General features: G+C 49.5%; 7 protein-coding genes across 7 annotated transcripts; 3 read left to right on the forward strand and 4 right to left on the reverse strand.

Moving 5' to 3' along the window:
• The first annotated feature begins 21 nt into the window (after positions 1-21).
• On the forward strand, positions 22-1567 carry HD556DRAFT_1320338 (6-phosphogluconate dehydrogenase C-terminal domain-like protein). Its single transcript, XM_041301300.1, has 3 exons — positions 22-866; positions 925-970; positions 1027-1567. The coding sequence occupies exons 1-3, from the start codon at positions 315-317 to the stop codon at positions 1326-1328; spliced, it is 900 nt and encodes a 299-aa protein (XP_041168085.1). The 5' UTR covers positions 22-314; the 3' UTR covers positions 1329-1567.
• On the reverse strand, positions 1568-4052 carry HD556DRAFT_1320343 (uncharacterized protein). Its single transcript, XM_041301301.1, has 10 exons — positions 3603-4052; positions 3401-3549; positions 3152-3350; positions 3044-3104; positions 2849-2997; positions 2647-2791; positions 2173-2518; positions 2053-2116; positions 1945-1999; positions 1568-1892 (listed from the first exon to the last, which is right to left on the reverse strand). The coding sequence occupies exons 1-10, from the start codon at positions 3951-3953 to the stop codon at positions 1840-1842; spliced, it is 1572 nt and encodes a 523-aa protein (XP_041168086.1). The 5' UTR covers positions 3954-4052; the 3' UTR covers positions 1568-1839.
• A 992-nt stretch (positions 4053-5044) lies between these two features.
• HD556DRAFT_51712 (uncharacterized protein) lies at positions 5045-7822 on the reverse strand. Its single transcript, XM_041310835.1, has 9 exons — positions 7617-7822; positions 7409-7557; positions 7259-7353; positions 7099-7207; positions 6996-7041; positions 6282-6946; positions 6117-6232; positions 5927-6059; positions 5045-5875 (listed from the first exon to the last, which is right to left on the reverse strand). The coding sequence occupies exons 1-9, from the start codon at positions 7730-7732 to the stop codon at positions 5394-5396; spliced, it is 1911 nt and encodes a 636-aa protein (XP_041168087.1). The 5' UTR covers positions 7733-7822; the 3' UTR covers positions 5045-5393.
• Positions 7823-9252: 1430 nt separating this feature from the next.
• HD556DRAFT_1222861 (uncharacterized protein) lies at positions 9253-9507 on the forward strand (the record flags this gene model as incomplete). Its single annotated transcript, XM_041296839.1, has 1 exon — positions 9253-9507. A coding segment is annotated over one exon (255 nt), but the record flags the coding sequence as incomplete, so codon positions are not given.
• Positions 9508-9757: 250 nt separating this feature from the next.
• On the forward strand, positions 9758-10122 carry HD556DRAFT_1436166 (uncharacterized protein; the record flags this gene model as incomplete). The annotated part of the gene is made up of 2 exons (XM_041305525.1): positions 9758-9946; positions 10021-10122. 2 exons carry the CDS (start codon positions 9758-9760, stop codon positions 10120-10122), a joined length of 291 nt encoding a protein of 96 aa, XP_041168089.1.
• A 487-nt stretch (positions 10123-10609) lies between these two features.
• HD556DRAFT_1532407 (uncharacterized protein) lies at positions 10610-13334 on the reverse strand (the record flags this gene model as incomplete). Its single annotated transcript, XM_041309528.1, has 7 exons — positions 13203-13334; positions 12531-13144; positions 11788-12458; positions 11110-11726; positions 10941-11055; positions 10663-10879; positions 10610-10636 (listed from the first exon to the last, which is right to left on the reverse strand). Exons 2-7 carry the CDS (start codon positions 12843-12845, stop codon positions 10610-10612), a joined length of 1962 nt encoding a protein of 653 aa, XP_041168090.1. The 5' UTR covers positions 12846-13144; positions 13203-13334.
• On the reverse strand, positions 13335-15736 carry HD556DRAFT_1320362 (aldehyde dehydrogenase). Its single transcript, XM_041301302.1, has 11 exons — positions 15401-15736; positions 15072-15349; positions 14978-15016; positions 14534-14924; positions 14198-14475; positions 14071-14145; positions 13965-14020; positions 13839-13898; positions 13747-13785; positions 13620-13692; positions 13335-13563 (listed from the first exon to the last, which is right to left on the reverse strand). The coding sequence occupies exons 1-11, from the start codon at positions 15425-15427 to the stop codon at positions 13461-13463; spliced, it is 1419 nt and encodes a 472-aa protein (XP_041168091.1). The 5' UTR covers positions 15428-15736; the 3' UTR covers positions 13335-13460.
• Between the last annotated feature and the right edge of the window lie 5771 nt (positions 15737-21507).

The following is a 21507-nucleotide window of genomic DNA, read 5'->3' on the forward strand; positions in this document are numbered from 1 at the left end:
TAAAGAACAGAATTCAGGATGTGACTGATGAAGACATAGCCCCAAGCTTTACCTTGTTCGTTGTTTACTTACCGGTAACCGTATATGGTAGAATTTCCGCTTATTCCCGAAATACTCCTGGCGTCTATGTCAATTTCAATACACGAGAACGACTCTGCGTCTAAATCAAGACAACACAACCAAAATAAAAAATAACCACAGTACGGACCTCCGCAGTGTAAATCACGGAACGATGATTATACGAACCTGGCCATAAATAAGCTCGACAGCCTCACCACTTGAGCCCTCCTCCCAAAAACGACCCCGACCCACCAATGCCAGCCATCACCGTCATCTCAGCAGGAGCAATGGGCTCCGCAATAGCCAAACGCCTCGTCCAGTCCGGATGCACAGTCTACACCAACCTCGACAACCGCTCCCCCGCAGCCCACCAACGCGCCCTCGACGCAGGAATGATAAACCTCCCCATCGAAAGCCTCCTCTCCAAATCAAACTTCATACTAAGCATCGTGCCTCCAGGAGAAGCATTCGCGTTCGCGCAAAAGATTCGCAGCACACTCGGCGCCCATTCCGGTTCCGCCCTTCCCCTGCGAGCTTTTGTCGACTGTAACGCTGTGAACCCCGAAACGGTGAAACGCATCGGGGGACTGTTTAGTGGGACCCCTGTGGGATTCATCGATGCGGGGATCGTAGGGACACCGCCGCGAGAAGGATGGGATCCCACTTTCTATGCCTGTTCGGAACCAGGAGCACAAGACGTGTTGGAGGAGTTTGCTGCGCTGTCCCAGTACGGACTTAAAGTATCGCTGTTGAAAGGCGAAGGTGCTGGAATAGGCGATGCGAGTTCTTTGAAGCTCTGCGAGTCTGTGAGTCGTTCCTTTTTTGCAATACGGAGAGCGGGGCTTAGGGTCGTGGTGGTGACAGATGATGAAGAAAGGCTCTATAGGCCTCTTCATGACGATGATGCTGAGTGAGTTCTGCTCTCCACCCCAAATTCACACCTCGTAATCAAAACAACCACCCCAGCCGCCCACCGCTCCTCACCAGCAACAGCCGACGCCCTAATGAAAGAACTCAGCATCTCCCAACCAGCCCTAATGTCCAGACTTATCCAAACAGTCCCAGAAGGAATCCCCAAAGCTTACCGATTCGTAGCAGAGATGGAAGGCCTCGCAGAATTCGTAGGAGGGGGAGAAGCAGATGTCTTTATGGGCTTCGCGAGAGTGTTTGAGAGAGTAGCGGGGTCGCTTCAGGGTGATGGGGTCGATGTCGAGACGTTGAGGAGGGGCGTGGAGAAGGCTTTGGAGTTGCAGGGGACGTCGAAGTAGGCGTTGGATTTCGGGAGGTGATTCGTTGAGAGACGTCTCGGCGTGCTTGGACGGTTTAACTAAAGGACTCGTCGATCAATCAGAAATTTGCTCAACGTGCGTCCCGAAGTTTGTGGGCGAGGTTACACTTATCAACCAATAGGAATCCCGACCACGAACTTGCAGACAATGTACGTCAGACATGCATGCACATAAGTTCAAGATGCGAGATCGATAGAAGAACTGACAACGGGCACTCAGATTTATTACTAAGCGTTAAGCTGTTTCGAAATCGCATAAAAGCAATAAATGAGGATAATGTTGTCAATAGTAAGAGCGTAAGCTAAGTACTTCAAGCTAGGTGGACATAACAACGAAACCTGGAGCAAATATCAAGTGAGGATCGAAACGCGTGGATCAAAATAAGTAGGGACCAAAGTAGACAGGACGAATAAGATACCAACCACATATAAAACAGCCTCAAACGTCCTTGAGTTCATAACTATGACCAAATAACATAAACAGAACCAACTCAGTTCTCTTGCTCCATCGTCTCTTTCTCGTACTTCTTCTTTAGAGAGCTCACTGTATTCGTCGTCAGTTTAGGAATGAGGACAGGGGGGTGGGGAAAACGCACCTTCTCGTGATAACTGACCCGAATTCAACCATCCACTAGGAAATGCCGCTACAATCTACCACCGCCCAATGAACACTTTCATCATACTAATCAAAACAGAAAACACACCTTCTGATACAAAATCTTTCTCGTCCCCTGTTCGCTAACAAGCGCATTACTCCCGTCTAAGTCACTGTGTGTTCATATCAGCAGCCACTTCCATAACGAAAGAAAAGAACTCGGACTCACTTCTTCTCATTCTCAAGCCTACAACATTCATTACTAAGCATCACAAGCTGCCACACAATCACCTTCATCGCCTCCGTCAACCGATATTTCTGTGCAGGGGGATGTGCGTCACGTGTTCCGTCTGCTTTATTTGTTCCTGGGGCGTTGTCGCCATCTGGGCCTGGTCCTCCACCGTCTGTGCCTGCACCGTCGGCGAGGGATCTGTCGCCGTCGGCACGGGCGTTATCACCATCGACACCGCTCACTGTGCCATCGTCGGGGTGTGCGGCGTCTACACTTGCACTGGGCGTCGAGGCTGATGCCGCGCCTGCTTCGCTTTCGTTCTTGGCTTTTTCTTTGCGGCGTTCTGTGAGAGGTGTTAGTGATGATGTGAGGTATGGAATGCAAGGTAAAAGTGTAGTATACGCGAGTAGTATACAAGGACAGACGAACAAAAGGACAAGACGTTGGACAAGAAAGATGAAGATGACGCACCCCAAGCAACAACACTCTTCTCCCACTCCTCCTGTGCCTTCGAAAACCCCTCTTTCGTAAGCCCCGCAAGCTGTTGAAGCAGTTCGTCCTGTCTATCTGTTAAGATCTTGAGGTGGTCTGTGAATATCGTGCGTTTGATGAGTTTCTGTGGGTCGACCCGTTCAGTGAGCGAGCGCGTTCAAGTATATGTAAGACGACGTACAGTCATGGTATAGCGGTTATAAGGAAACAGCACTGGCATAAGATTAAAAAAGTCGTCATCGTATTCACCGAGGTTGACGGCTTTCAAGGCAAAGTCTGCGAGTAGGGGTTTGATAGAGGGTGGGAACTTGCCCTTGACGTCCCATGATTCTATGACAACGTGAGGTCATAAGCGGGGGTATGCAGAAGCACGGACCTTTAGCAATGGCAGACTTTAGGTCTTCGATAGCTAATTGGAGCTCAGGATGGAAGTCACGCTGGTGGGAGTGAGTGGATGGGCATTGGGCGGACTTCAGGGACGTACGATATCGACGACCTTTCTCTTTTTCCCGTTCTCCTCTATGACTGTATAGTTCTTGCGTTTCTTATTGCTCTTGTCTTCACCTAGTAAACTGATAGGATGTTCCTTTGTCCCATCCTCCTTGATAGCAGTCTTGCTAGGTCCGGCAGCTGCACCTCCCTCAACAGGGACCTTTTTCGATTTAGGTTTCTTGGGGGTTCTGCTGCGGAGAGGAAATGAGGACACAGGACATGTGATCAGACTGGACCATACCTATCTTTCATAAGAGCGACTTCGCCACTAGAGACGTAAAAGCCTTGTTGCTTTGTCTGAGCGAAATGCGTGCGATTATCGATGTTCAACTCTGAGTCATCGATGAAAGGGTCGTTTACGTCGTAATACTCTGAAGTAGCATGTTTTTTCTGGTGCCTTATTCAGTGATGATGTGGGTGATTTATGTTGTGTGAGATTTTACCTTTTTCTTTTTCGGCTCGCCGTCATCATCCCCTTCGGAGTCAGATGTGTCTGCTTTTGGAGGAGGTGGTGTTGGTTGACGTTGACCTGTTGTCTTTGCCAGAGTAGCAATATCGACTTCATAATTATCTGGACCTCCTAGATTTATTTGGAGTCTGATAGTTTGTAGAGGGGGTGGCGGAGGAGGTGGCGGAGTTGGAGAAGGAGAACGGGGACGTTGTGGCTTTGATTTTGGTTTTATTGTAGAAGCGGGTTTTGATGAAGAAGATGATGAAGAAGATTTTAATTTCTTTGAAGGTGGTGGTTGGTCAATTGTATTGTCAGTTTCTTGCATTACTACGTCTTCAGACATGGTGATGGGGAGGTGGGTACGAGGTTGGTGGTTTCCTAAAAAGGAACGTATCCCTCAAGTCCCTTTTCTCTCAGCATCATCTTTTTAGAATCCTCAAAGTGCGAAATTCACTCGAACATCGTACATCCACAACTAACATGACAAATCATTTCCCACTCGGCATTTCCCGGTGTTCACTAGCGTCGTGTTCCCTGACTTGACTCCCGCAGGTTGGCTGATTCTTAGCATTTACGTCCAACTTGATCTGCACTGATGGGCCGCATGTGACTTAGCGCCGTATAATGGACATCAACGAACAGCTTTTACGTCCACCACTCCCAGAGTTAGCTCGTCGTTTATAGCCCGGCTAAACCTTCCTCTCGTCGACGTGGTTCCTGTGGCCTGCACATAGAGGACTGCTGGGTATATCGCCAATGGACAACACGACACAGAATGTTTTGACTGTTTTGTGGCGCATATCATCAATGTCTGCCTCCAAAGTATCCGTCGATAGCAGTTCCATCGCCACCGCACCTCCCTCATATGAGTCAAGTCCCATCTACAGTCAACCATCAATACAACATGGAGAATTTTTGACTCCCATTGTTTTGTAACGCAGCCTCAAAGTATTCGACGATCCCAGTTCCATTGCCGCCCACCTCCCGCACACTTTTATTAGCGCCCAGAGTGAATATAAGTATAAAGACTTCTTCACATATAGACTCGAACCTACAACTCTCCGGCACTCCACGATGTCGAAGCATTTACCTGCAGGATCTCACCACGAGTGGCCCGCGCCAATGCCTGCGTTCCCGTGGAACAAACCCAACTTCATGGCAACACTTGTTAAATATGGGGCTTATCCGGTTCGTGCCACAGACACACTCACGAGCTGCGAACGGTGGGCAACGACTTTGATCACCATGGCTCGAGCTTGAACGAGGATTGACACACTCACAACCTGCGAACAGTGGGCAACGACTTCTTGAAATATTGCTGCACTGTGTCACACATATCCTAGGAATACTTACTGACGCTCGAAGAAATGATTATCGTGTATCTCTATAAGGCTACATAGCTGCATATACTTCTGACATGACACAGAAATGAATACTTGACCGGTTTCTCTATACCGGCCTAATTTAAACATTCTCCGATACCACGCGTCTGATAAAATGACCATAGTTGATTTCTACATATTCCGTATGACCTCTACCACAAAAGGAGGCAGTTATACAACACAGGGTTCGAATCTCATGCCTAGAAAAAGTGGGTGGTCAATCTATTTCTGCAACCTAACAGCTGAGCCTCGAGAGCTTGTATCAAAACGCTACACGCGCATGCGATATCGGCAACAAATGCCAAATAAATAGATGGTATGCAAATAAATCGATCAAACACATCCGTCTTAGATGAAGATCAAGCGAAGTGTCAGCCATCATCACATGACAGCTCAACTCATCATGCATTTGCCTTCTCCAGATCCTCCTCCTCCACCCTCCTTGCCTTCTCGTCGTCCCCGGCATTCAACACCTCAGTCTCGGTCTTAACCCGATAAAGCTGCTCAGGGACAGGGTTCTGGAACAACACGAACTTCTTGAAGCCGTAGGGTATCTGCCGCAGGCCGTATGCGGCGTGCGTGCCAAGGGGGACAGAGAAAACTTGGTCGAGCTCCTCCAGGGTCTTGTCTTTCGTCTCGCGCACCAATAACAAGATGAGTACCCAGAGGATACAGCACCATGTTGCATACCAGCCGAAGGCACCTTGTGGCCCGAAGGCCAAGATAAGCCAAGGCCAAGTGATTGACAGAACGAAGTTCCAAAACCAAGTGGTTGCAGTGGCAAAGGACATGCCAACATCACGGATATAGAGAGGAAATGCCTCCGCGGAGTACGTGAACGGCACTGGACCTTCGCCTGGAGAATAGAAGATCGTAAAGAGGTCTGAAGGAGCAAATATCAGCAGTAGTTTTAAGTATCAAAAGGATGATGTACATATTCCGATACTGACGCCAGCTACACGCCCTGTTTCTGAAGTACTCCAGAAGGAGAAGCCTGTGATTAAAAGACAGATGGCCATGCAAGGAAATGTGAATAAAAGTAAGTTCCTCCGCCCAAAAGTGTCGATCTAGTGTTTCAACTTTCGATATTTACGGAAACCCCAATTGTAAAAAGGACCACTCACAGTGAAGATAGCAGGGAGGGCGAACAACCAGTTAAGTGCTCCGAATGCAAAGGAAGAAGTCAATGCCGGAATCTGCGTGAAACCACAAGCCAGGAAGATGTTGGACGAGTAGTAAGCTACCATCAAGTTAATCATCATTTCAAATCATGAAAACGAATCTCATACCGATGACATTGATACCGCAAAACTGCTGACCGAACATGACGACCCAACTAGCAAGGGCAGCATGCCTATTACGCGGAATCGCGAACATCTCAACTATACGGTTGCGACCCTCCATATCGTTCTCCGCCTCGAGCAACACGTGAATGTAGTACAAATCACGAGCAGCCTGGACGCGCGAGAAACGAAGCCGACAAAGCTCATTGAAAGCATCCTCGTACCGACCCTTGGAGATTAACCAACGAGGCGACTCGGGTGCAAATAAGATTTGCAAGCAGACAACAAGACCGGGGACGCCAGCAGAACCTAGCATGAGACGCCAGTTCAGACCAGTCACACCCGGGGCGTCTGGAATGAAGTAGAATACCAAGTCGATAAGGTCTCCTAGAGCAATGCCGAAAGCGGTCCACATCTGCCACATCATGACGAGGGCGCCACGTATTGGTGCAGGTGAACACTCGGCGGTATACACTGGGACAGTGGTAGATTTGGGACCAATACCAAAACCAAGGAAGAATCGTGCGATGAAAAGGTGCCACCAGCTGTTTGTCAATGCAGACCAGATACATGTCAAGAACGAGATCATGCAAGTGACGAAAATAGTCATTTTACGCCCAAGATAGTGGTTGAGCGGTTGCGTCATCCAACAAGAAATTGTGGCACAGCATCTGTGAAGTGATGAGGAGCGACATTCTGCTATACAAACAAAGCACACACAAGTACGGTGCAGAGTTGATGAGACCGACCAACCATGAATCGCGGTCTGCACACACAATCTATGAGTGATGATCATTAGAATGATAGAAGAGCTTTTACGCACTGTTGGAATTACCGATACCGAACTGTGTGGGATAAAGGATTTGAGCGCCATTGATAACAGCCTCGTCCATTCCCTGAACAGCCGCTGCAAGTGATGACATTACGACCATCTATTTCAATGATGAGCTATGACAAATAGTCGAAAATATAGTGATACCAACGTAGTACAGCATTGGCGTTTGTCGCCACCTGTGCGTAACCTCTTCCTTTAAAATCCGCTTGTCTTCAACTGAAAATATGTCTAAACGATCATAACCTGTACATTAAGGATCTCAAGTCAGCTAGGGAAAACGTTTCCCATGATGACATACAAGTGGAATCCTGGGCAACAAGCGCCCCTTTCTCAAGCTCAGGCAGCAGATGGGTCAGTCCTCTCTCTTCGGCAAAAATTTCGACATCCGCCATTAAACGATCATAAGGTATGCCGCTCAAGGGGTTTGACAATTTGGCATTGGCATTACTAACAGAAAAAACTGCGTCAGTTGTGGGCGCCTGATACAAGGGCGATCTCATACGTACGCGATGGCTCTTGTCCTTGCGTCCATATTTGACCTTTGACGGTGAACATCATGCGGGTTCTTTACCGCGGTATCAGGTTTTTCGTTCGAGGTTGGGGACGTCGACATCTCACTCATAGGCGAGCAGCACGGAAAGATGGGAGGGAAGGCAGCCTTACTTCTATCGGCTGTCACAAACTCGGGATTATAGCGACGCGTTTAGTACCCAAAAGAGTAGAGCTATACGTCGTCAGTTGTCCAACACATTCGAGGTGAAGCTTTGAAAGTCACCTGGACACTAAAAAAATGCTGCACCAATGCTGCGACTCTGCGCTAATGAAACTTGAACACAGCCTGTGTAGATAATCAACTCCAACGAAATAACGGTGATATAAGGCGCACGTATAGTTATTCTTGAAAGCTTTGAAAGATGTGCAGAAGGGTACGATCAGCAGCTTGTCATCCGCCAGGAGCTGGCAGGAGACATGAGGGTCTGAAAGAGTCCTGGCAATTGCATCATCATAGGAGGGATTCCGGTGGTAGTATGGTACACACCCCAAACACGATGAATGAGATCTTGCATTGTTGAATTTAGATCCTCCTCAGAACTCGATGGGCGTCAGGATAGCGGAAGTCGAGTTTTCATTGCCCAGTACCGCGACGGCACAGAAATCAACCGTGGTCCACCCGACCCTATGCGACATTAATTGAATGCGTAGACTCATTGAGCAAGCACGAGGTTCGGACCCAAGAAAGAACCAGCTCATTTTGCCACACGTGACTGATGGCAAATACATTTCACATCCCATCATGCATCAGGCCTTCAGCTTCAGGCCTCGGCCTCATGCAGAGTCCAGACACTGCCTCAGCCTCAACGCGATCTTGTGGCTTGCTGTTAAAGGCTTGGGCTACCTCGAAACCGACCATCTTACTTCCCTCCCAGGTCGTGTGTCAGTGTCCTAGTTGAATTCCACTTTTTGTGTGCGTATTCACTCTGATTGATTCGATTTCGCACTCATTCCAACACCATTTGCAGTAAAATGAAACAGTCGTTGTCCTGGGCAGTAATACAGCAGGACACTCGCGAGTCTGCGGCTCCGTCCCCCCAGTCACTATCGTGGATCAGAGTGTCTCTACAATCTTTCCATAGCCCTTCACGACAGAATTAAGCAGCGAGGCTCCCTGTCTGACATTGATGAGGCCACTGAGCTCTATCGGGCCGCATTACTCCCAATAGTCTGCGCGAGAGATTCAAGCACTGGGGTGACCCGTCTGACCTCGTTGAACTTCATCGGGATGTACTACTTCACTTTCCCCCTACTCACTCCTATTTATCCTCGTCTCTGAACAATCTCACCGACAGCCTTTGAGACAGATTACAGCAGTGGGGTGTCCTATCTGACCTCAATGAGTCCATTGAGCTCCATCAGGCTGTGTCACTCCTCCACCCTCTGGTTTAGTATGATCTATCCATGTATTTTGACAATCTTGCTCTTAGCCCTCGAGACAGATTCCAGCAGTAGGGTGCCGCATCTGATCTGGATGGGGACATCGAGCACCATCGAGCTGAGTTGCTCCTATGTCATTTTGGTAGGTCCACGTCTCAACAATCTCGCCGTTAGCCTCGGAGCCAGATCACAGGTGTCCAATCTGACTGAGATGAGATCATTGAGCTCCATCGAGCTGCACTACTGCGTCCCCCCGGTCACCCTGATCGATCCATGTCTTTCAATAATCTTTCTGCCGGCTTGAGAGACAGACCTCCGCAACAGTACGTCCCGTCTGACATCGATGAGCTTGGCGGTACTGCACTACTTCTCCGTCCCCTCGGTCATCCTGATCGGTGTCTCTCGACAATCTTGCCATCGACCTTTAAACTAGATTTTTTTTCAGATGCGGGACGCCTCGGCTGACCTGGATGAGATGTTCAAGATTCATCCGCAACTTCTTTGAAGTTTCTGGACCAGTATGTTACTCTTTTGTCGCCGTCTTCTTCATGCTACGTTGACGTCCTCGGAGAGACCACTTCCTCCTCTGCTATGGATGCTTTTTCATGCAGTATTCGTCACGATTCTCTCACGACTACCGTGGAACTGGTCGAGCAAGGCCGTGGTGTATTTTGGACCCAGTTAGCATGCCTTCGCACCCCACTATGAACTACCCATGTCAGGTGATGCTGGCGCAGCCTTAGCGAATGAGATTACGCAGCTCAGCTTTGACCTTCGTAACGCCTATGATGATGTCGTCTCACGATCCGCATGCTCCCTCATTTTTCTCGGCTTCTTCTACCTCCACCGTTTTCAGACCTTCAGAGGGCAGCTGAAGGAGGTCCAGCTATCATCGTCAATGCTAGTCAGTGCGGCTGTGATGCCTTAATCATCTTGTGGGCCTAAGATCCTGTCCATGTTCCTCTCGATATCACACAGGCCGAAATCTCCGAGTCGTCCTTCAAGTTCCAGTCCTTCGTAAAGCAATTTGGTTCATCTGATCATCAAAACGAGTTTGTCAACATCCTTTGCAAGCTTTGAGACCGTATTGTCGACCCCGTGGTCCAAGCCCTTAACGAGTCAAAAGTTGGCCGTAACTCACGTATCTGATGGTTGTCCCACTGCCGAATTCATACTACTTCCTCTACATGCCGCAGGGACCCTACGAGAAAAAGAGAAACCTCAAATTTGCATTTCCTCTTACACCCCGACATTGGCGAATCTCATTCGTGCGAGACAGCAGGTGTCTTGAGATACCCCTACGCAACAGCGATACTGTGGAGAGTGTTGAGCACAAATTTTGCAGTCACACAATGTTAAGGATGCGGATCACGTTAACCGTAATATATAATAGATGTAACATGTTTGAACATCCTTTCCAGAATTTCCATCCTTACTAGATCTGCAGTGAGAAATCTAAATCGTAAGATAACCAACATCGTACATATACACTTAGTACAACACCAGCAGATACTGTATGTAAAGGAGCAGCTGTCTTTATTCTAATAGGGTCTGCCAGAACTAGCACTTAACGGATGCTGACATGTACCAGTTCCTATGAGCTAATCATCAAAACTTCACCTGTCCAGCGAGTTCACCAGCATATGAGCATCCCATGTGAACTCGTAAAATGGTGTTCGGATCAGTTGGATCGTGCTTTCCATGTTTGGATTGACATGTCCACTCGACGTTCTGACCCCACAGATCAAAGAATCTTTGGATTTTCTCCTGCTGCCCGGATGCGAGCAGGTATTCATACACCGCGCGCCATGCGCTGTCCAATGCACCGACGATCCACCTGCAAGTTACATTGATTTTACGTTGTAATCATCAAGACGACCCAACCGCTTTTCACTCACGCATGACGGGTGCTGATGGCCTCTCCAGCAAAATGGAGCCTCTTGTTGGCATTCGGCACGGTGAGAGCCTTGTATAAATCACAAAAATCCCCGGGCCCAAAGGATGCAAAGGCACCTGTGGCAGAGCGAGTGAGAATTAATTGGCTCACATCAATATTCAGAGACTCACCCGCGGTGAGCGGGTTGTCGCCCCAGTTCCATGCATGCATGTCTACGTACTGATCCAACAAGAAACTATAATCCACGTTGTGCACTTCTGCGAGATTGCGCAGCACGAGTTCCTTTAATTGTTCCTCGCACTCTATCTTACCGGTGTTGATGAGCGCTCCCAAGCGTTCTGCATCATTCTCCCAACAGTAACTCGCAAGTAGTACTGTGGACGGCGTGCTAGATTCAGCACCGTGAGAGGGGTAGACAATACTTCGGATGGGAAGGTCTGTGGATGATTGGCCTCCTATAATATCGAAAAGCTCGGTCCACCACGCTGATCGAAAGCGCATGCCAACCTTGACCGAAGTATCGTATCGCAGTTTACGCAACGCATTTCTCTGCATCACGTTTAAACCGGCACCTCCGAGTTCAATCAGCCGCAGGCCCGGCAGAGGGATAGCCGATATAACATGTGAGTATGTGCGCGGGCTACATTCGCCACGCACAGAAACATTCATTGCGAGGTCTCCACTTTGAGAGATGCTCGTGACCTTCTTATTGAACTGGATGAGAGACTCGGTGCCGTTAGCAGTAAGGTATGTCTCCATGTAATTGATGAGAACTTGAGAACCGCCTCTGTGTACGGTAATGGCATGTGTGAGGTTGTGTATGAGTTCCAAGACAGAAACGCGCTTACTTGAAACACTTCCATTCTACCTGTCCAAAGGTCTGCGACTCGACACCGTTAAATGCCAGCGAATCAACAACCCATTCAGTTAAGGCTACGTCAAACGATCCCGTGCAGCCATTGAGTACTTCGCACCAATTGATAGTATTGGTGGAAAGAGACGTGCGCGGAATTTGGAGGCTGATGGTGGGAGTGTACTTGAATGACATGAACGAGCGAAGGGAGTATGCATCGTGCTCCCTCAAGTTTTTCCAGCCCGAATCGACATTTTGCTCCAAGTCTTTAATGAGGTCCTTAGCGAATGGACTAATAACGTCCTTGATAATATTCTCAGCTCCTGCGGCAATGTACTGAGGATCCACACCCAATTCCTGGGCATGAAAGTCAGGAGGGTGCGATGTCTGAGAGACTCGATAACGTTGATTGTTAAAGTAGAGGAAATGCCCTTGTCTCTTTGACGTCATATGATAATCGATAAGGTGGGAGTTTAGAGGTGCCCTGCATGAACCCCAAGTGAATGGCCTACGGTTTACAGTTGTCGACGGAGGAGCTGGTTCAACAGCGTCGATGTTGTTGAGCTTTGAGTAGTTGATTAACTCCCCCAAGCGCATCATGACGCCCATCTTGTAATTGCCTTGAGCGTCCTTCTTCGGCAGGGGGAATCTCATGGCGCCAATATCCTAGTTAGCGGGAAAGCCAAAAGTTTACATGGTCAGTATCTTTGGCGCAGCCGCATCGAATGAACGACATACGCAGTAGTCGTATTCGCCACCATTTGGAAAGTCGTAGGTATGGAGGCGTCCACCGGTGCGGTCCGACGCCTCCAAGATCTCATACTTGATGTCCAGCGAATCTAGGATGAGGGCGGTGTATAGACCGCCAACTCCTGCGCCTAGGATTCCAACTGTACCCGGCGGGCCATAACCATGTTTGGATAGTGCAGGTAGCTGCGAAGTCTCTTCAAAATCAGTCGGGGCGAGGGAAATGTTTTGAAAGAGAGCGTCATTGTAATCTTCGATAATGTTTCGACCCCAGTAGGCAAACACATCTCCTTGGAAATCCATCATGGTGAGCACAACGAGGATTGAAGATCGATTGTGTTGAGTCTATCTCGTCTAATCATAAGTACAGACCGGAAATCACCATGGTCTATATATATTGTGCATTTCGTTCGGAGAGTGAGAAGAATTAGCCCGTTCTGCACAGCGCGATCAACATTTAGACGGGAACCCGAAGATATCTTTCTGGCGCTTGAAGATATCGAATATGAAGTAGCTTCACCCACAGCTGGCGTCGTTTAAGACGACATCACTGGATAGACTGAGTATGTTGTCTCAATTGTGATACGATTCCCAAATCCAATCTACTTTCGGACGCGCAATTTGTCACTGATGGGTACCGATTAACGTAGCCAAAATACTTACATGTCTCGGTTTGATCCTTTCCTGAGTTACAACGCAGGACCCAGGTAGCTTTGGGTATCAGAGAACTTAGACTGGTGCCATGCAAGGTTTCTCGTAGTGAAAAGCGACAATAGTCGAATTTTAAATCTCGATGGGAGTTTGTGACAATGTTGTGACATTGGCCGTCGGGTATTGGTAAAATAGTACAAGGTATAGAATTATCCATGTGCGCATCCCCTATATCTTACACATGCAACAATGTTCCCACATCATCCCTCCTCACAAGCGGCTTGGTGGAATAGGCGTATACACAGCAGCAGTGAGGGCTTTCACCGCCTCCTCCGAGTGAGGCAGATACCTCACCGCCAGGCTCGCCTCAGCCCTATTCATCATCATCGTGTTCAGTTCAAAGGTAACCAAAACAAAAGCAGAACTCACTCCTTCGGCATGTCAATAGAACTACGAAGCTGCGTGAACGTATCATATGTATATTTCATAAACTGGTATCCGTCTGTCATGGGCAAGCGTCAGCGGCGATCCTAGCCCAGTGTAATGGAAATCTCACAGCCTGACTCGCCAACTCCCGTAAACGGCAGTTCACTCACTGGCAGATAAATGTGGGTGAGTGCCAATTCAAGCATGACGTCAATAACATACCAGCGAGCTGTTGGAAGGTGTCATTGAAAACAATACCACCGCTATGTGTTTCCGAGACAACTGTTGTAGAAAATTTGATTGCAATTGTTAGCATGAACCGACCATCAGCGGCCAAGTGAAACATACGTCGTTGCTTCACGCTCTCGTTGTCACTGAAAGCATACAGAACTAGTGGATGAGATCTTGGTGCGACAAATCAGTCGACGAGTTAGATTTTGGGAGAAGAGCTTACCGTGCATTGACGAAGTTAACCGCCTGATCGAGCGAATCCACGGGCACGATAGGCAATATCGGACCAAAGAGTTCTCTATGGATACCATGCCATCAGAATCACATTTCTAACACAAGGGAATACTGACTCTTCTAGCAATGAATCGCCGCCCGCAACATTCTTGACAATGGTGAGCTCGAGTCTTTTCCTCGCAGCGTCAGCGCGGCCCTTAAGAACGGTTTCACCCTTTGTGCGGGAAAGAAGTGAGGTGAGGCGTTTATAGTGCGAATCTGACACGATACTTCCAAACGATGGCGAATCTAGCGCACCCTTGGGGAAGAATGCGTTATAATGCTTTTGAAACGCCCTCGCCAGCTCATCCTGCTTGTCCCGTTGTACGAGGACATAATCAGGTGCCACGCAGATCTGTCAGAATTCCAATTCAGTACGCCGCATCGGGGAGTAGCTCGAAATTGGACCTCACCTGTCCTGCATTGTGACACTTGCCCCACAATATCCTCTTTGCAGCAAGATCGATATCGTATGCTGAGTCGATAATGACAGGACTCTTTCCACCTAATTCCAGTGTCATTGGCGTCAGGTGCTTAGCCGCAGCGCTGGCAACGATCCTAGCGACTTTGCCATTCCCTGTGTAGAAAATGTGGTCCCATTGAAGCTCCAGAAGCTTTGTAGTTTCAGGTATAGCACCATTAACGACACGGTACGCATTTGGGTCGAGGTACTTTGGCACAATTTCCTCCAAGAGCTGTGAGAAAGTGGGAACAAGCTCAGAGGGCTTTAGTACGACAGTGCAGCCGGCTGCGATTGCTCCAGTGAGAGGTTGGAAAGAGAGCATCATAGGGAAATTCCATGGTCTGTTTAAGCGAGATGTCAGGAAGTGAAATTGAGACAGTATCTTCCGTCTCACGAGATTATCAACACAGTGCCCTTCGGAGCTTTGTATATCCTGCAATATGTACATATGATTATCAGTTATATTGATGGATCATCGTATCACTCACGTTGGGTTCCATGGCTTCTGCCGATCAATCACCTCAGGATGTTCAGCCTTGACCCACTCCGGGAGCCGCTCTGCACTCTTCAGAGCTCTTTTGATGACGCTGCCCAGTTCATTCCCCAGGACCTCTGTTCTTGGCTTTCCGAGGTCTTTCTGTAGGGCGTCGCAAATGAGCTCCCGTTCATTCTGCGCCATGCGTGCAAGCTGGTATAGCTGGTGCTGACGCCACGGTATGGAATGCGTCAAACCGCTACGGAAGGTCGCTCGAAGAGCATCTCTAATCTTCACCGCCGGTTTAGATCATACGACGAGTGCTGAACAGACCGCACTTACCTTTGGGATGGTAGCGATTGTCGACATCTTTGAGTCGCAGAACAATGGATGATGAAGTGAAAGTCAAGTTCAAGTTGCAGGCCCCAAAAAGGCTAGCAGTTTAAAAACAACACGTTTCGTTCAGATCAAGGACAAACAGCCGGTCGACGGGAAATGAGACTACCGGCTGTGATAGCATACTTAGTCAAAGACTCGGAAGAACCTTGAACTAAGTCCCGGCCGCGGTAAGGCCGCAAGTACAAAGTATTGTTGGGATCCGAAACGGCCGATCAAGAAGAGGAATGAGTATAGGCGAGCGCAACGTACTAGCGAGTCGAGCGAGTGACGCATATGACGTCGGCCGATATCTTTTTCGTTATATTCCACTATATTCCTATGATACTGAAATTTTCCGTTCCTATGCACGCTAGTATAAAGGTTCGAGTACGAACGACACGACATCTCAGTTCTATCAAAGATACTGAGATGTACGTATATCTGATTCTATCTACCTTACGACGAACTCACAAAAGACTTAGTATCATCATCGTTTAGGTACTTGTCACGTAGCACACAGAGTTCTATCAAAGATACTGAGATTATCATCATCGTTTAGCGTCCCGCGTGTCCCCCGCTCGTCTCAACTCTCTACAGGTTATGAGCCCTGACCCGATCATGGACTCGTCGACTCCCAGCACCAACTCCAGCCTGTTCAACATCCCGAAGCTTGCCGAAGACGGCTCGAACTGGATAACCTATAAGGAACGGACGTTAACAGCTATAGGTGCGCGAGGATTGACGAGATATACCGATGGTCGGGCTATTGAGCCAACACCCTTCGCTGTAAATCCTACGACGAAGGCTGTTACAAAGGCGGACGGGTCAACGCCTACGCAGACAGAGATCGATGAGCTCGACGAAAAGATCGACGAGTATCATCAAAAGAACGCACTTGTTAAGCAACAGATATTTTGCACGATCACAGATCGGCTTCTGTTGCGGGTCCAAAAACTAGGGTCCGCGTCCGCAATCTGGAAAGAGATATGTCAGATTCACGAGGGCAAAACGGAACTGGTCCAGATAGACCTGAGGCGAAGGCTCCAGGAGACGAGATGTGATGAAGGAGGCGACGTAAAGGCGCACTTCTCCGAACTTCTACGCCTACGAGAGTCCTTGGCTGGAATGGGGGTCACGGTAGTCGATACCGACTTCCACGCAATAATCCTAGGGTCCCTGCCCGAATCTTACCGGCCACTCCTCTCATCCATGAATGCTGCCGCTAAGATCACCAAAACACCTCTATCCCCCTACGAACTCATCACCATCATTACCGAAGAATATGAGCACCGGCAACTCACCGATAGGCGTCCGACCAAACGAGGAGGAAATGCTGCCCTCTCTGCGAGGGGAACCGCGGGCAGAGGCCGAACCTCCGGCTCCAACACTAGCAGAACGGATTCCAGCATCGTGTGCTTCAATTGCGACCGAAAGGGCCATTATAGCAGTGACTGCTGGCGCGCTGGAGGGGGAAAAGAGGGTCAAGGTCCAAATCAAAGGAAGAAGAGAGGAGAAAAAGGCGAAAAGGGCCAGAAGCAAGCAGCAAATTCTGCCGCTACTGACCCAGACCCCCAGGACCAATATGCCTTTGTCACGTCAGACTTAGCCACCATAGCGAAGGACTTGAACGTACCTGTCAGCAAACGAGGTGCAATAATGGACTCGGGGGCAACGTCCCATTTCTGTCCCGACCGGTCCAAGTTCTCGAATTTCGTGGCCATACCTGCCCAGCCAGTGCATACAGCCGATGGAACAACCATAAGTGCAGTAGGACGTGGTGATGTCAAATTAGACTTACCGTTAGGTGACAAGCGCACCAGCGTTGTACTCAAAAATGCTCTCTACGCGCCAAAGATGGCGTTCACTCTCATATCGACCAACAGAATCACAGCTGCCGGCCTTGCCGTCCTATTTGAAGGCCGAACGTGCAAGATCCTGTCGAAAGGTCCGAAACGCGACGTCATTGCCCAGATCCCTCAAATCGAGGGACTCTATAGCATTCGAAATCAGCACGAAGAGCATGCGAACGTGGCAAAGTCCAAACTCACCATCAGCGAGGTGCATCGTGCACTCAGTCACGTGTCGCATGCCGCTGTCCTGGAGGCTGTAAAGAAGGGTACTGTTGAGGGAGTAGAACTTGACCTTACCTCCAACCCAGAGTTCTGTGACGCATGCGTCAAGGCGAAGTCAACTCGGAGACCATTTCCCGAGGAGACGAAGAACCGTGCGAAGGCCTATGGCGAAAAAGTGCACACGGACCTCTGGGGTCCAGCCCAGACAATGAGCATTGCGGGCTGCAGCTATTATATTAGCTTCACGGACGATTATTCCAGGCAAACGACCTTACGTTTCCTGAGAGCCAAGAGCGAAGCCTTAGCGGCCTTCAAACATTACGAGGCGTGGGTGGCACGGCAGAAGCCCGGTGCCCGTATCCAGAAGGTCAGGTCCGATAGAGGAGGGGAGTACCTCAGCGAAGAGTTCGATAAGCACCTTGCGCAGCAGGGAATAGAGAGGGAGCTTACCGTGCATCACTCTCCTCAGCAAAACGGAGTGGCAGAACGTCTGAACCGGACACTGGTTGAGCATGCCAGGGCTATGCTGTTGGGAAGGGACTTACCAAAATACTTGTGGGCGGAGGCTGTCAATTACGCTGCTTGGCTGAAGAATCGCTTACCGTCGAGGTCCACCCCAGGGACAACTCCATTCGAATTGGTACGTGGGGCCAAGCCGAACCTGACGAAGGCACGGGAGTTTGGGTCCAGGCTCTACGTTCACCTGATGGAGGCGGGGAAGCTCGAAGCCAGAGCGGAGGAGGCCCTCTTCGTGGGGATAGACACGGAGAGCAAAGCCTATCGCGTGTACTGGCCGTCAAAACGGCGAGTGTCCGTGGAGCGAAACGTGACGTTTGCTCCAGCGGACGTGATGGTGGCAGATGATATGCCGAACGAGGGGGAGTCCCAGCCTAACAACTCAGTTAGCGCAGTTAAAATTGCTGACGCACCTAGCGCTCAGCAAACATCGCCACCAGCACCTCCCACCACTCCACCAAAGCCATCCATAAGACCTACGACCCCTCCGGCTCCAAGGACAACCCGCGTGCGTCCGCCAATAGGCTACTACTCCGCCCTACATGAGGGAGAGAGCGTAAGTCTGGCTGCCGAGTCCTGTTTGGAAGCAGAGGAGTTAGCTCACAACGAGGAAGAAGCACGCACCTGCCATCTGGCCTTAGCGGCTGCCGAACCGGAACCAACACTGCAGCAGGCACTAAACGGTCCAGACACTGTTGAATGGCAAGAGGCGATTGATTATGAAATCAGCCAATTGGAGAAGTTAGGCACATGGGAAATAGTAAGTCCGCACTCACGTGTCAACATTATCCCATGCCATTTTGTCCTTGCCACCAAATGCGGTCCGGATGGACAGAAACTCAAACTCCGTGCTCGCCTCGTGGCTAACGGCCAACGTCAGCAAGAAGGTGTCGATTATTTCGACACGTTCGCGCCTACCTCCAACATGTCGACCATCAGGACCGTCCTAGCCATGGCCGCGGAGCATGACTGGCAGATCCACCAAGTGGACATCAAGAGCGCCTACTTATACGCGGAGCTGAAGGAGGAGGTGTACATGCGTGCACCCCCAGGGTACCTAAAAGAAGGTGATGAGGGAAAGATTTTGAGGTTGAGGAGAAGTCTGCCGGGGCTGAAGCAAGCAGGGTACGAGTGGGCCGAAGAACTTGCTGGTGTGTTCCGAAAAATTGGCTTCACGCGCTCACAGGTCGATCAAGCCGTCTTTTACAAACGGGACCACGACGAACACATGGTTGTCACCGTGTCCGTCGACGATATGGCAGTTACCTCAAAGCACCTCACTCATATCACATGTTTCAAAGCTGACCTGCGCAAGTATTTCGAAATCACGGACTTAGGCGAACTCAACTGGCTACTCGGATTAAAGGTAGAACGGGATCGCGTCGCACGCACCATCACCTTCTCCCAAAACGCCTATGTCAACACTGTCCTCGAAAGATTCAACCTATCCGACTGCAAATCGTCCCAAACGCCCATGGATACCAGCGCTGTATTGACCATTGACCAATCTCCCTCGACCCCAGCCGAGCACCACACGATGCGCGACGTCCCGTACCAGCGCGCCATAGGTTCGCTTATGTACGCAGCGACTAGTACGCGGCCAGACATCGCGTTTTCGGTAGCCACTCTCTCCCAATTTATGAGGAACCCCGGGCACGCGCATTGGGAAGCAACCAAGCGCGTGATGCGCTACTTGAAGGGGACAGCAGACTATACACTCACCCTAGGCACGACAGATGGAGGGTTAGAGGCGTACGTTGATGCAGACTGGGCGTCCCAGCCGCATCGTCACTCAATTTCCGGGTACGTCGTCTTGCTGAATGGTGGACCCATTGCGTGGAGTGCCCGCAAGCAACCACTCATAGCACTGTCCACCGCCGAGGCAGAGTACATAGCATTGACTACGGTCACGCGCGAATTGCTGTACCTGCAGCTTCTGATCGAGGAGCTCTACGACGTGCCCCGTACCCCTACTCCCATTTACTGCGACAATCAGGCTGCTATAGCCCTTGCTTCCAAGCCGAAGTTCCACGCCCGTACCAAGCACATCGACATTCGTTTTCATTTCGTACGCCAGCACATCAAAAACAGCACGTTCTCGTTGCTCTATTGCCCAACAGAGAACAACGTAGCCGATGCCTTTACGAAAGCCCTCCCGCGTCCTCGCCTCCAGAAGCTGAGAGCATCGATGGCGCTAGGTTCCGCTCGAGGGGGAGTGTTGGGATCCGAAACGGCCGATCAAGAAGAGGAATGAGTATAGGCGAGCGCAACGTACTAGCGAGTCGAGCGAGTGACGCATATGACGTCGGCCGATATCTTTTTCGTTATATTCCACTATATTCCTATGATACTGAAATTTTCCGTTCCTATGCACGCTAGTATAAAGGTTCGAGTACGAACGACACGACATCTCAGTTCTATCAAAGATACTGAGATGTACGTATATCTGATTCTATCTACCTTACGACGAACTCACAAAAGACTTAGTATCATCATCGTTTAGGTACTTGTCACGTAGCACACAGAGTTCTATCAAAGATACTGAGATTATCATCATCGTTTAGCGTCCCGCGTGTCCCCCGCTCGTCTCAACTCTCTACAAGTATCACAGGTATTGGCAGTTGTATCCCTTCGTAGAACTGTACCGTGACATGTTAGTCATGCCAAATCTCGGTCGAAAAGCTCACGATGTAGGACGCAGCAATTGTCCGTATGTTTCATCGATGCGAATAGCGACGGATGCATTTCTTTTCATTTCCTTTTATATCATGCGCTTTAAAGTTTAAACGCCTCGTTTTCTCGTATTACGTCACACGGCACACGGTCACCTCGCGCACTGGCTGCACATCAATATTGAGTCTTCTTATCGAACGATGTTGTCGTCGCTTATGTCCTTGTTTTTATTCTTCATTCTCAAACGGCGACGAGATAACACCAGCTAGCCAGGCATCGCGGCATATATGTGCTTATCTTACTAAATGAAAGAAAATTTCATGGAGCTGAAACAAAGGCTCGAAACCGTCCAGTATCTTCTCACCGGTTCTCCGATGGCGGCCTAAACAACTTGGACTAGACCCTTTTCGCACTTCTGCCCATCCCTTGACCATAGTGTAATTAGAGATTAAATTCATTCCTTTCAGATCATACACATCCAAGTGGATATCCGGAACAACGCGATCCTGTATTGTGCTGTCATTCGAAATCCTGTCAACCGATCCGTGAAGAATGGTGAATCCCGAGATCATGGAAGCAAACAACCCGTAACGCTCACGCTCCGCCTCAACCCTCACACAAACATCACTGAGAGAACTGGCTAGAGGATACCGCGAAAACAAGTCTAGAGATCAATTCTACTCATCTCGCCGTACCGCATCATAAGTACTCATCGGGCCACCGGCACCCCTCAGAGTGGACACAGACCCTGGTATCACCTTCCTTGATCTCGCGGACTACCACCAACCTCAATAGTGTGCTCATGCCCGA

This window comes from Suillus plorans, assembly GCF_016647745.1.
Source record: "Suillus plorans strain S12 chromosome Unknown HD556scaffold_1, whole genome shotgun sequence".
Lineage (NCBI taxonomy): Eukaryota > Fungi > Basidiomycota > Agaricomycetes > Boletales > Suillaceae > Suillus > Suillus plorans.